The following is a 15,310-nucleotide window of genomic DNA, read 5'->3' as shown; positions in this document are numbered from 1 at the left end:
CCTAATCAGTCACCTTCAGACCAAAAGGTGGGAGGCAGTATTCAACACCACAGATCCATAATCTGCATATAATTCATTAATTGAAGAATTAACTGACTCAATTAGTATAACAATCCCAGAAAAAACAATTAGACAAAAAGACATAAAAGTAAAACCTTGGATAACCAAGGGAATACTAAATTCAATCAAACAAAAGAATAAATTGTACAAAAAGTATATAAAAAAAACAAATACCCAAAATAAATCAACTTACATAAAATATAAAAACAATCTAACAAAACTATTACGAATAAGCAAACAAAATCATTTTACTACACAACTGAAGGTTGCATCTGGAGATCAAAAAAAGTCTTGGAGGGTGTTAAATGACATTCTCAGCCGCAGAACAAAAGCTACAGTCATCCCTGATGCCTTAGAGCAATGTCAAACAAACAATCTCAGTTTACCCGATATTTTTAACAATTATTTCTGTTCAGTTGGGAAAAGTCTCTCTCAAAACATTCATCCACCAGGTGGTGCTAATTACAATGCTTATCTTCAGGGAAATTACCCAAATTCATTCTTTCTAAAACCAACCTGTAAAACAGAAGTGGTGAATATTATAAACAAGCTAAGATCGTCCTACACAGTTGGTGCTGATAACATAAGTAGTAACATCATCAAAGCCATAGTAAATGAAATTGCAGAACCTCTCGCTTACACCATTAATCTTTCTTTAACACATGGCAAAGTCCCAAAAATTACTAAAATAGCTCAAATAATACCCATATATAAGTCTGGGGACAAAAATGATACTAAAAATTACAGACCCATATCAATACTGCCAATTCCTTCCAAAGTATTTGAGCGAGTTGTGTACTCAAGATTATCAGACTATTTTGTAAAACACAATGTATTAGTACCACAACAATATGGCTTTAGGAAAAACAGCACCACGGGTATGGCTATCTTAGATCTTGTAGAAAAAATCAATGACGCCTTTGAAAGAGGTGAATATGGTATTGTGGTTTTTCTGGATCTTTCTAAGGCATTTGACACTATAGATCATGAAATCTTACTCAGCAAATTAAGGCATTACGGGGTCAGGGGATTAGCGCTCCAGTGGTTCAGGAGTTATATCTGTGGAAGAGAGCAATATGTAAAGGTTAATGAACTAAAATCACAAAAACTCAACATTCAAACGGGTGTACCACAAGGATCCATATTGGGACCACTTCTTTTCATAATTTATATAAATGATTTTGTTTTCTGTTCTGGAGCCATCCACAAAATACTTTTTGCAGACGATACTAGTTTATTCATGTCACATAGAAATATCGACTTATTGGAAAAACTCTTAAATGAACAACTAGTAAAAGTAGATACTTGGTTCAAATGCAATAAATTGTCATTAAACACGAGCAAAACCTTTTTTATCATATTCCACACATCCAGACACAAATCCACCTACAGGAAATTGAACATAAATATAGATGGGCAATCTCTTCAACAGGTGGACTCGATCAAATTTCTTGGAATCCATATAGATCAATTTATAAATTTTAAAAAACACATAGATGAACTAGTTAAAAAATTATCCAAACTTGTTGGTTTATTCTATAAGATTCGGCACATCCTCCCATCAGATGCATTGCTAACATTGTACAGATCCCTGTTTGAGCCCCACCTGAATTACTGTAACATCATATGGAATAACACATATTCTACCTACACGGCAAAACTCCTGATTACACAAAAGAAAGCAATAAGAGCAATAACCTGGTCCACGCCAAATTCCCCAACGGATCCACTCTTCCACAGATACAGCCTCCTTAAGTTACCGGAACTCAACACGTATAATAATGCATGCACAATGTACAGTGTTGTTAATAAATTAAATAGTCGTTTGTGTGACCTCATACCACTTTTTTTGCCCTCTTATCACCATGACACCAGGGGAAAGCATATGCTAAAAGGCAAAAACAGAAAATTAAAATGTACAAGCTTCTCTGTCTGTACTAGAGGTCCACAAACTTGGAATATTTTAGAAAATGACGTTAAACAGTCTGCAACAATGTACATGTTTAAAAGGAAACTGAAATTGTTATTATTATCAACATACTGTGAAAATGCTGCTCCAACCGAAACCATCTATTATTGTGTTTGTGATTTAGTTCTGTCTGTTGACACTTATATGGCCACACGCCAGAGTTTATGTTGTTCAAATTCATTGTCCCTATTTCCACTATATTACCATCATTTCTCTCATTCTATTAGTATATTTTATTTATGAAATTATTTTCTTTTCTTTTCCTTCCGCCACTTATCTTTTGTATTTTTATGCTTGTCTAAAATGCTGGACCCCTAAATAAGCAGCTGCTTCTGGGATGTCCATTTTTTCCACATTCTTATTATATGAAATGAAATGAAATGAAAGCTGCTGGGAGCTTTGATGGATGATGTGATGATGTTTGTGGATGAAAAGGTGAGGATGTTTGTGGAGGATGTGTCTGTCAGAGCAGCATCCAGCTGCAGCATGACTCTGTCACTGTCTGCTCACAAACATCAGCCGCTGGACTCTCAGCTGCATCTGCTGAAACACAGCAGCAGGACTCAGAGTGCATGTGAGCGTGCACGGCTGCTTCTTCTGCACTCGCTTTAAAGGAGTTTGTTGGAGCAAAGACACAAAGAAGAGCTGATGGCTGCAAGCAGAACTTTGTGGAGCACAAATGTCAGCAGACAGCTTTGAAACAAGCAGCTGCAGGAAGAAAAGAAGAAGTTCTTCTTTGAAGAGAACAAGCAGCTGCAGGAAGATGCTGCTGCAGATCAGAATCTGGACATTTCTTCTCACTGTGGGTCAACACAACTTTGTCATCATACTGATCTGAACACAACTGAAACATGGAGTCTGACCTCAGAGTCTGCAGTCTGCAGTCTGGACTCTCCAGAAAACCACACAGATGAAGAACTCCTGAATCCTGCAGGTTGTTCCAGCTCAGGTCCAGTTCTGTCAGATTAGACGTGTTTTTCTTCAGAGCTGAGCCCAAAGGTTCAGAGCTGATCTCTGACAAACTGCAGTACCTCAACCTGCAATCAGACAGAAAAGTGTGTTCAGGAGCAGTGATGCAGCTGGAGGTCCAGGAACTTGATCCATTCAGTCAGGTGGGACCCGCCCTGATGACAGACTGACAGATGACATTTTCATGGTTTGCTCATTTCGACGAAAAGACTGTCCCGGCAAATCTTTGGGAGATATTTGAAGGAAAATTAAAGCTGGATGTCAACTTCAGAATTCACAGACTGCATCTTAAACAATACAGACAAAAACCAGCTGAGAGTATTAATGATTTTATAACTAGAGCGAGAACTCTTGCACTAAAATGTCAATTCACAGATGACGAACTCCATGAACACCTGATTGAGCTGATCATAGCCAGCACGCCACATAAAGCTTTCAGAAATGAGCTCTACAGCAAGCCTCAAGGTTGTTCTCTGGCCGAAGTATTGACCGAAGGACGAAAACATAAAGCTCTCACAGCAGGAAATTTCCAACCTCACAAAGGCAGGGGAAGGCTTTGCCAAAGATGTGAATCAGATCATAAGCCACGACAATGTCCTGCTTTTAAATATACGTGTCACCTATGTGGCTACATGGGTCACTGGGCTAAATGCTGCAGAAAAAGAAAACAACAGAAAAAAACAGAATACCCCAACCAACACCAGCAAGATAAATCTCAGCCACAGTCAATGGGCAGATACCACAGAAAAAATTATCAGAGCCAGTCATACAAGAAAGACCGCAAAAGCCAAACAAAGTAAAACAGATGCCATACAAACCACAGACTCGAGTGAAGATGACTTGGATCAAAAGAGAATTTCACTCCGTCATAGTCAGAGAAAAATGCATGCACAGCATTGATGCAAAAATGCCAAGAGAAAAGGCTTACACAATTCTAAATGTAAAACCACCTGACTTATCTGGCCAGAAACACACACTTTGCTTAAAAATTGACACAGGTGCATCAGGGAACACCTTGCCCCTGCATACATATAGACAAATGTACGGCAGAAACAGACAGGCGATGAACAGACTCCAAAAGAGTCAAAACTGTCAGCCTACAGCAGAAACAGGATCCGATGCTACGGGAAAATGAACATCCCATGTAAATGGAAGCATTCAGAGTGGATTAATGCCATGTTTTATGTTGTGGATGTCCCAGGTCCTGCAATAGTTGGACTGCCCACATGTGAAGCTCTCAACTTTGTCACTGTAAACGTGGACTCTATAGCTAATGTCAGTAAAGAAGAAAAAACAAAGAACAAGAGAACTACACCACAAAAAAACATAAAAGAGCCAATCCATCGCTACACATATACACCATAGATAGAAGATCTAAAGAAGGCATATTCAGACCAGTTCGATAAGCTTGGTAACTTCAGTGGGACTACAAAATTTGTGCTAAAAGAGGGCGCTGAACCATTTCAAGACCCACCATGCCAATGCAGTATTCACATAAAAGATAAGCTCAAAAAAAATTGTGGAACAGGATGTGATCTGCAAAGTGGAAGTGCACACAGATTGGTGCTCCAGTCTAGCATACAGATGGCAGCCTGCGGATATGTCTAGACCCTAAAAAATAAATGACTGTCTGAAAAGATGCCCACATAGGATTCCAACAGTTAAGGATCTAAATCCAAAATTTACAAATGCAAAAATATTCAGCAAGTTTGACGCTAAGGCAGGATATTGGTCTAAACATTTGGATGAAGATTCACAACTGTTAACAACATTTCGCACTACATTTGGCAGGTACTGTTGGAAGCGTCTACCATTTGGACTCAGTGTGTCTCAAGATTTCTTTCAGGTGAAGATGGACCAGATCCTAGAAGGATTGCAAGGTGTGGTAAGCATTGCAGAGGACATTGCAGTATCCGGAGAAAATAAAGAGGAACATGACAGGAACCTAATCAACCTGATAGAGCTTGCTGCAAACACAGGTTTGGTGTTCAACAGTGAAAAATATAACATAAAGAATAAACAAATTTCATTTTTTGGTAACCAGTATACCACCAACGGCATTTGACCGGATCCAGCTAAAGTCAGAGACATGCAAAAGATGCCAACACCACAAAACAAAGATGAGTTGCATCAGGATTTTAATCCTACCTGTTCCCCTACATACCAAGTGTTATAGTCAAGCTGGGATTGCAGTATTTTAAGCATGCATCCTCAGAGATTATTGTTTTAATGTCATCAAAACAACTTTGGTAGTTAGTGTCCTGTAACTACGGTGCGTCATTTTTCAGTAGTCCTTTAAAGGTGTGTGCTTTGTCTGCGAACCTTGGTATAGCGAAACCGTGAAAAGTAAACCGCGTTATAGCAAGGGATCACTGTATTCCATAGACAATGGCAAGCATTTCTCCCTCAATGTTGCTGGACTGAGTATCTGTGAAAGTTTGGATTCGAAAGCTATAGGTTGGTTGTTTTGCACAAGGGCAACGCCTCAGCCTTTCTGGGATACATCTACTTCACGGATTTGCATCGTGCATTGTGTTCTGCATTCTGATTGGTTCAAAAGTCACTCCGCTTCTTCTCTACCTGTGCGTCAATAACGTTGCAGTTTAATATGTACACGTTTGTAAAACAGCTCGCCATATTTACAACACGTACGTGCAGATCATTTTGCAATTTCGAGTTTCTCTAAAACCCATAGAAAAAGAGCGACAACAGCTGTCAATCACTGTTTTCTTCTCCCGAACAAACACAGCTGCACCGCGGGCTTCAACAGAAGAAAACTGCAGAGCAGAGTCAGGATGCAGCGGCTCAAGAGCAATGAAATACACCTGAGTCACTATTTGTCTGACCGTACTTTGTATTTTTTTAAAAATCTTTTTAAATTTTCTCCCGTTTAATCCAATACTCGAGTCGCGGTGGGCGGGGCTAATCTCCGCGATTTGAAGTCTTCTGTTCACATCGATGATTAAAATTATTTTTATTAGACAGTACAGTACAGAAGTTATTTGTTAAAACGTTTCTAAAGTACTTTTATTTGTGAAACAAATGCTAGAGCCTGTAAAATGGTTTGCTCTTTCTTTTCAATGTATAATAGAGTATTTAATTGTATAATAATTGTAAGAAAAAAACAAAGGTTTCTACTTCACGGATTTTGCCTATCACGGGTTCTTTTTGGAACGTAACCCCCGCGAAAAACAAGGGTTTACTGTACAACGATATCACACATATCTGTATGGAAAAGCATTCATAGTGATCACAGATCACAAGCCACTTGTAACCATATGCAGAAAACCACTACATCTTTCCACTGAGATTACAGCAAATGCTGGTACAAGTTCAGGGGTACAATTTCGAGGTCATGTACTGTCCTGGACCACAGACGGTCCTCGCAGACACCTTAAGTCGATTACCCAACCCAGTAAACAGCAGTGAAATAGAGCTGAATGAACGTATAGACCAGGGGTCTGCAACCCATGGCTCCGGAGCCAAAATGTGGCTCTTTCATCCATCTGTTGTGGCTCCCTGTGACTTTGGAAAATATTGAGTATTTTATAATACTTAAATATTATTTTAGTTTGTTCATTTTTCATGGCATTTCAAAGGCGCTGATGGCTCCGCACGAAGCGCGAGCCATGTAATAAACAGCTTCGTAATGAGCTTGTATTTATCGGGCGAGAACTGCAGAGCTGATAGCAGGGAGAGGCACGCAGAACACTCCGATCTTCTGCCGGGACCTTGACGTGCGCGGGGCAGAGACTGATGACAGACTGAGAGTTCGCGCCAGCGTTGCCAGATAGAGTCACAGGTTTCCAGCCGAAAAGTCATCTGAAACCCGCCAGACCCAGCCAAAAACCGCCCAAAGCAGCTTTTGTTGATTTTTTTTTCCATACTGGACTGATAAAATAGAAGATTTTCTAAATAAAAGATAGTTCTGACCAGGGCCGGCCCTGGTCTTCCGGGGGCCCTAAGCGAAATTTAATTTGGGGGCCCCCTAACTGATCAGCAGCACCAACAAAGCGCAACTTTTGCTGTTGTATAAATGACATCTCATTATTAATAATACATTATTAATAATACATTTGGGGCGACAGTGGCTCAGGCGGTTGAGCGGGTTGTCCAATGATCGAAGGGTCAGCGGTTCAATCCCCGCTCCCCCCAGCCAACTGTCGTTGTGTCCTTGGGCAAGACACTTCACCCTCCTTGCCTCCAGTGTGGCTCCACTTGCGTGTGCATGTGTATGAATGATCCCGGTGATGGTCAGAGGGGCCGTAGGCGCGAACTGGCAGCCGCGCCTCTGTCAGTCTGCCCCAGGGCAGCTGTGGCTACAACCGTAGCTTACCAAGTATGAATGAGGAGTGAATGAATGATGGACACACTGTAAGCGCTTTGAGCGTCTGGAAAAGCGCAGATAAATCTAATCCATTATTATTATTATTATTTTGTGAAAGTGTTATTGATGCTGCCGCAGAATTGAACACAGTATATTGCTTCCATGCTGGATGCACATTTAGTAGGGCCAACCCAATTTTAAAAGTGCAAAGAAAAAAATATGAATGACAAATGTAGATATATATATTTTATTTTTATTTTTTTAAATTAACTTTAGGCACTCAACAAATGACATTCACAAAAGTCCAAATAATTAAAAACAGCATCAAATAACAATAAAACAATCCAAATAAAACAATCCAAGATCACACTACAGCTCAAAGACCTGCTTTGAAATGAAAGCAGTCATTTACAAATATTAAATTTTCATTCTTCTTGCCCTAGCAGCCGCAAAGTCGTTTATGATGTCAGCATAATCTAATTCTTTTCCCAGTTGGTGGTTGATGCTGATCATGGCTAGTCCTGAAAGACGCTCCTGTCCCATAGTTGACCTTAGAAATGTTTTAATTAATTTTAACTTGGAGAAACTTCTCTCTGCAGATGCGACTGTTACAGGTATTGTACTTGCTATTCTGAGCCCAACCCAAAAGTTTGGGTATAAATCAGTCAGCTGTTTTTCCTGGAGGTAACAAAGATGCTCAAAAGTAGTCATTCCATCTGGAAGATTTGGCAAGTTTCTGATTTCGTTAATTAATTCTCTCCAGTCCAGGTCACTCAAATTGCCATCAGTCAAAGCATCACCAAGAACCTCACAATTTTTAGTTAAGGTCTTCTCATCCATGGTGGGGAACTTGTAAAGCACACTGAATTTGTCCCTTACATTTGTAATGGTTTCAAAACGGTCTTGAACAGATTGAATAGCAGTATCAACAACAATGTTAAAGAATGACACCTCAAGCCTGTTCAGAGCATTACTGATGGATTCGTCAGGAGCTTCATAATTAAACTGTCTCTTGGTGTTGCGCAAGCGTTTTTCTTTTAGAACTGCCTCCACGTTCATCTTCCCACATCGCTCTTTTGCCATCAACTGGGCCTCAGCAAATCCTGTTTTTCTGTACTCTAATAGCATTGTTTTGGTTTTTTCTATTAGGCTCACAGCTACATCAATCTGCATTGTTGGAGATTGCAAGAGCTTACTAGTTTTGTTTATGTTGGATAAGACCATGTACCAAACTACAGTACAAATCTGAAATCTGTACGAGCCTAACTCATCAGCAAGGTACTGTGCCTCAACTCTGGTTGTTGCATCATTTGTCTTTTCTCTGACATCGATCAAAGCTTGTCGCAGTTTTTCTGGGTGTTGATACAAAGGCTCAATACTATTAAGTCTGCTCTCCCACCTTGTTTCTGACCAGGACTTAAGAGTTATATTGGCATGTTCCTTAAGAATAGACCATCTTTGGGTGGCAGAGGAAAAGAGGTTGTACAGTTTTTGCACCATCCCAAAGAAACTGATTGCTTCCACTGACGTTTTAGCAGCATCTGCAACCATTAGATTTAGGGTGTGTGTTCCACATGGAACATAAAGTGCCCTAGGATTTTTTGTAACAGTCTTGCTTGGACCCCTTTGTTTTTACCCTTCATATTTGACCCGTTATCATATGACTGGCTTCTGCAGTCATCAAAATTAATATTAAGTTCTTTGAGTCTCTCCAAAATGACATTAGATAGCCCAAGACCTGTGGTGTCGAGTACTGGCAAAAAACCGAAAAAGTGTTCCTTTATTTCAGGATGACTTTTTAAGCTGACAATCCTTACAATTACTGACATCTGTTCTTGATGACTTACATCAGGAGTGCAATCCAGGATGATGGAAAAATATTTTGACTCCCTGATTTCAGTAACAATTGCACTACAGATTTTTAGGCTGATGACATCAATTAGTTGATTTTGAATGTTTTTTCCCAGGTAAGTGGTATGATTATCTCCATCTGTAATTCGTCTTACATGGTCCTGGAGAACTGGGTCAAATCTGGCAAGTAGCTCAACTTCTTTTAGGAAATTTCCATTACTTGGGGTATTCAGTTTGTCGACTGTGCCCCTCAAGCCAAGGTTCCGTTCAGCTAGAGACTGGATGATGGCAACTAATCGAACCAGTACTTGTCTCCATCTGTTTTGCTCAGCTTGAAGTAATTCCATTTCTGTTTTATCAATAGTTTTTTCTGTTTTTATTCTTATCTCTAATTCTTTCCATGCCATTAGATTGTGAATGTGGTCTTCACTTGTCTCATGGGATTTCAAAATTTTTCCAATATTTACCCAGTCATTTTGTCCATCTTCGATAAGTCGTGATGATTTTCTTGAGAACAGTTTACATGAAAAGCAGTAAACTGCATCATTTTTTACAGAATACACTAGCCATGAGCGTTTTATTTTTTCACCATTCGAAAGCTGCCGATGTGTATGAAAATGACTAAAACTTCGGTTTGAGGGTGATTTTGGATAGTCGAAGTCTTTATCAGTCTGAAGAGGGCCTCTTTGGACCAAATCCAGTCTTACTTGATAAGACAGTATGGTTGGCCATTCAGATGGATCAATTGGATTGGAGGTTGCTGGAATTTTTGATCCAATAGGCTCCTCTTCTCTTGGAGCCTCTGGAACATAAGATACAAAACTTTAACAAAAGCAAACAGTCCAATCAAATCTATATAACAGTTGCTGTGACGCTGGAAGCAGAAAGTTGGAAAGAAGTTCCTTCACTTTTGTGTGTGTGTGTTTGTGTGCGCGCACATGTATGACTTTCTTTTAAGTAATAATGAAACAATAAGTTTGATTTAGGTTGCATATTGGCTAGATTTGAACTTACCAGCAGCAGCATCAACGTTTTCCCTTTCAACAGAAGATTTGGGGACAGCAGTTTCTTCTGCTGCTTAAAAATAAATAATATAATTATTATACGATATTCAATGATAAAGCTAATAGAATTACTATAGCAGAATACTTACGGACAACACAGCTACCATCATCTTCACCAGGGGTCTCTTCAGCTGCTGTTAATGAAAAAAAGGGGGTTATGCAGTCATTGTTTTTTAAATTACTTTACAAGTTATTATTATTAGGCATTACCTGAGATGACATCTTGAGGGATGTCAGGAACATCTTGGGATGTGGACTCTGCACCACCTCCAATGCCCAGATACTTTTTGATTGCTCCTGCATGGCCAAATAAAATTCATTACATTATTATCAATAGAAGCTTGAGAGTCTATTTAATGCCAATAGACTTAACTTACTATTTCTTTATAATTAAAAATTACTTTGCAGCCATTAACTATGCAGCAGTTGACCTTTCACTGAATTGTTTTCATTGCAGGTGTATTGTATAGTTACTCATCTCTAAGGAATGTTAGAAACTGTAAGCTGAGGAAGAACTGCAAAACATCATCACTATGTAGAACCAAAAATACCAAAAACAAATAATAAATAAATGTACCCATTTATAAATATATATAACAGTATATTCATATTGTATGCCATTGCAAGATTTTAAGGCACACTCATTGTTGAAAAAGTCAGACTACCTGACCTGCTATAACAGAGTTAGTAACAGCAGTTTTTATACTGACATAAACCGGGAAATGCAGAACGCACTAAACATGTGTTAGCAAAACAATTAAACAATATGATAACGTGAGTTAAAACAGTTATCAGCCCATTATTTACTTTTCTTTGCTTTCCGGGGTTGTGGAAGGTCATATCAGACCTCATCTTTTTTATAAACTTGGGTATCAGAATTTATTTCGAGTTTTCCATCGGAAATTATGCCAAACGGGGTCGTTTATGTGCAAACTTGACCTCGAATCGATTAGTGTTTTTACGTAAATCGCGCAGCTGCAAAAAAAGGCTGGATGATGTAAAAAATAAGGCCCCAACATCCTTCAAACCTACCTTGTGATTGATGTTTAATTTCTTCAACTCTCTTCTTCTTCTTTCTTTTTTCAGCGCCCGATGGATACAATCTCTTTGGCATGATGATGTTCTCTTGTTGTTGTTTTTGATGTGACAAATGCGCTCGTGCACACTGTGCCAGGCTCAGACGCATGATGTTGACCAATCGTTGAGTGGTGTAACGTCATTGTTTGGGTTGCCAGATTGGTACAGGTGTGTTGAGGTGGTGGGGTCATTGAAATGCGGGGAATATTCTTTTGAACAACATGTAGAGCGCTCGTTCGTACGGACGTACTATGAAATGGGTTGCCAGATTGGGGCCTTTTTTTCTTTTTTCTCCTCAGTTCGGGGCCCCGGTGTTGACGCGGGGCCCTACGCGGCTGCGTAATTCGCGTATAGGGAGGGCCGGCCATGGTTCTGACCAATAATAAAATGTGTACAATATTGAATATTTCTTCAGCGGAGCGCCTTCTTCCATTCATTTGCTTAACCCGCTCTATCCCCGCTATAACCTGCGTCCGGCTCTTTCATCCTTTGGCGGTGCTGGAGCGCGCCGACTACCGTATTTTGCGCTCTCTGTGTAGGACATGCTGAGGAGCGCAGGGAAACCAACTCTCAGCTGCAGAGGATGTGAACAGGTGAACGGGTAGAGAGGATAAGCAGGTGGAGAGGTGGAGGAGGGGCTTTGGCTTCAAACTCTGTCAGAGATGCAAACACGGGCGTCAGATTGAGATGCAGCTTTCCCTGCAGGAGTTGAAGCAGAGACTTTCCCTGGGATGATTTTATGAACTCAAACATGGAAACATGATTACCAAGTAGACATTCTCAGTGTCTACCATGCATTGATAAACACATCGCTCCATGCAGCAATCATACCAGAACCAGTAGCTCCTCCCACACGCGGCCGCGGTATCATCCTTTAAAGAACATAATGTGCATTTGCAGCGACGTATGCTTCAGACGATGTCCGATTGGCCAATCTACATGTCAATCAAGACCCGTACTTCTCAGTGAGGATTTTGATTGGCTGGTGGATTTTAAAGAAGTACTTTTTTTTTTTTAATCTTTTCTGGCCCGCGATCTACACTCATGTCATTGAAGATCGACCGGTAGATCGCGATCGACGTAATGAGCACCTTTGAATGATACAGTGGGGAAAATAAGTATTGAACACGTCAACATTTCTCTCAAAAAACATATTTTTTTATCGAGTTATTGACATGAAATTTTCACCAGATGTCGGCATCAACCTAAGTAATGCACACATAGAAAGAAATAAAGTTAAATGGCACAGGGAATATGTATTGAACACATGAAGAAAAGGAGGGGTAAAAGGTCTGGGAAGCCAAGAAAGCAGCTGGAGTTTGTCAGTATTCAGAAGGTTAACCTGCCCCCTATTAGTGCAAAGTAATATCAGCTGGTATAGTCCTGATTGATGCCTTTTAAAAAGGTTTCTCACCAGCAAGGTGTTGGACAAGAAGCATTGCATGATGGGTAAAAGCAAAGAGCTGTCCAAAGACCTACGCAACCTTATTGTTGCAAAACACACTGAAGGCATTGGTTACAGGCGCATTTCTAAACTTCTGAAAGTTCCAGTGAGTACCACTGGGGCCATCATCCGGAAGTGGAAAGAACACGGCATTACCATAAACCGGCCACCGCCAGGTGCTCCTCACAAGATTTCAGACAGAGGCATCAGAACAATCAGAAGGGTTCTCCAACAGCCCAGGACCAGTCGTGGAGAGCTTCAGAAAGACCTGGAATCAGCAGGTACCGTTGTTTCAAAGAAAACAATAAGTAATGCACTCAACCGCCATGGCCTCCATGCACGCACACCACGCAAGACTCCATTTTTGAAGAAGAAGCATGTTGAAGCTCGTTTAGAGTGTGCGACACAACATTTGGATAAACCCACGACATTCTGGGAGAAGATACTCTGGTCAGATGAGACCAAAATTGAACTCTTCGGATGTCATAAGACACAACATTTTTGGAGGAAAAATGGCACCACACATCAGCCCCAAAACACCATACCAACAGTCAAGTTTGGAGGTGGGAGCATCATGGCGTGGGGCTGTTTTTCAGCATGTGGTACTGGTAGACTTCATATCATTGAAGGAATAATGACTGGAGAAAAGTATGGAGACATTCTTGATCAGAATCTGCTCTCATCTGCCAGGCTGCTGAAGATGAAAAGAGGGTGGATCTTTCAGCAAGACAACGATCCCAAGCACACAGCCAAGGTAACACTCAACTGGTTGAAGAAATAAAAATAAAGCTGCTAGAATGGCCTAGTCAATCACCAGACTTGAATCCAATTGAAAATCTTTGGAAAGAACTGAAGATCCGGGTTCACAGAAGAGCCTTGAAGATTTGAAGGCAGTTTGTGTGGATGAATGGGCCAAAATCACACCTGAGCAATGTATTCCACTGGTTTCTCCATACAGGAGGCGTCTTGAGGCTGGAATCACCAACAAAGGTTTTTGCACTAAGTATTAAATAAATTTCAGTAAGCGTGTTCAATACTTATTCCCTGTGCCATTTCACTTTATTACACATAACTTCATTTATGGACATAAATAGTTGGATTTCTTTCTATGTGTGCATTATTGGGTTGATGCCGACATCTGGTGAAAATTTCGTGTCAATAGCTCGATTAGAAATATGTTTTTTGAGAGAAATGTTGACGTGTTGAATACTTATTTTCCCCGCTGTATATACATGCATAATATATATAATGATGTCAAAACGGGTTGTGGCTCCGGGTGCTTTCTTTTTTATTAGGGGGTGGTCCCAAACGGCTCTTTGAGTAAAAAAGGTTGCCGACCCCTGGTATAGACGGACTAACTTTTGATCTGGAAGAGCCTGAAATCCACACCATAGCACTTATCAACTTCTCATCTGACAAACAAGCAGAAACAAGCAAATGCAGAAACAAGCAAATATCTCAGACTAAGTGCACTAAAGGAAGTGATTCACCAAGGATGGCCAGAAAAAATATGTGACAAAACATCTTTGTGCCTTCTGGGCCTTCAGGGATAAATTTGGCACAGAAACATGGGTCATATTCAAAGGCAAGTGCTGATTCCCGACTCTATAACGGAGAGCATTCTAAAACAACTGCATTCAAGCCATCAAGGAATAGAGAAAACACGTCGACTTGCAGGAGAAAGCGTATACTGGATAAAGATGAACGACGACATTGAGAAGATGTGCAGATCCTGCTCAGTGTGCATTGAATACCAAGATGCAAACCCAAAGGAACTTTTTCAACCACATGAGGTACCAACCAAGCCGTGGCAATCACTAGCATCAGATCTGTTAGTTAAATGGTCGGCACTTCTTATTAACTGTGGACAGATATTCCACGTTCCCTATGGTGGATGAGATAATATTCAAAACTCTCTGCATTTAAGTGACCTTATTCCCTTGAATTGTTTTAAAGCAAAACTTTCTGAGCTCTTAAAAGAAACATGCACATGTCACCCTTGACCTATCTGTACCACTTTTAATTAACCTATTAGTCATTGTCCTACTGGTCATTTCATTTTTTATTGCATTTGTATTTTGTAATGGATTTTATTTCAGTTGTTTTAACTGTATTTTATTTGCATGGATGCCCTTTGGCCCAGGTCTCCCTTGAAAAAGAGATGTAGTCTCTGTGGAATGTCCTGGTAAAATAAAATAAAGATAAAGAAAAGATGCACAAAACATCAAGTCACGCAGTGGCACAAAAACTAAAAGCATACATGTCGTTGTTTGGCCATTCTGATGAAATATTGACGGACAACGGGACACAGTACACAGGAGAAGCTTTCAAACAGTTCAGAAAGGAGTGGGGAATCAAACACATCACCAGCTCTCCTCATTACCCAAAAAGTTACAGATTCATCGAAAGACACGTACGACACATCAAATCCATTGTCAAGAAGACACTGAAATATGGTGGAAATCTACAAATGGCAATACTGCAGGTCAGAGGATCATCAATTGACAGTAAACAACCATTACCTGCAGAGCTGATTTTTGGGAGACCTG

At 40.1% G+C, this 15,310-nt stretch overlaps 2 protein-coding genes and 1 long non-coding RNA gene across 3 annotated transcripts in view; 1 reads left to right on the top strand and 2 right to left on the bottom strand.

Moving 5' to 3' along the window:
- The window catches only part of LOC144987094 (uncharacterized), a 270,314-nt gene that overhangs the window by 35,445 nt on the left and 219,559 nt on the right, over nt 1–15,310 (top strand). The window lies entirely within an intron of this gene.
- LOC144986849 (NLR family CARD domain-containing protein 3-like) overlaps nt 1–15,310 on the bottom strand; it is a 39,391-nt gene that overhangs the window by 4,778 nt on the left and 19,303 nt on the right. Inside the window, exon 7 of the mRNA XM_078935279.1 lies at nt 2,893–3,066. Within this exon, the coding sequence (XP_078791405.1) occupies nt 2,893–3,066 (174 nt within the window). The remainder of the gene's footprint in view (nt 1–2,892; nt 3,067–15,310) is intronic.
- On the bottom strand, nt 7,559–11,683 carry LOC144988456 (uncharacterized). The gene is made up of 4 exons (XR_013652386.1): nt 10,451–11,683; nt 10,330–10,374; nt 10,191–10,250; nt 7,559–9,978 (listed from the first exon to the last, which is right to left on the bottom strand). It is a non-coding gene; the product is annotated as an uncharacterized LOC144988456 (long non-coding RNA).

This window comes from Oryzias latipes, chromosome 2, assembly GCF_053564925.1.
Source record: "Oryzias latipes strain Hd-rR chromosome 2, Olatipes_Hd-rR_3.1".
Classification (NCBI taxonomy): domain Eukaryota; kingdom Metazoa; phylum Chordata; class Actinopteri; order Beloniformes; family Adrianichthyidae; genus Oryzias; species Oryzias latipes.
The sequence above is the reverse complement of the archived record's forward strand: the minus strand, read 5'-3'. Positions and strand labels throughout refer to the sequence as shown.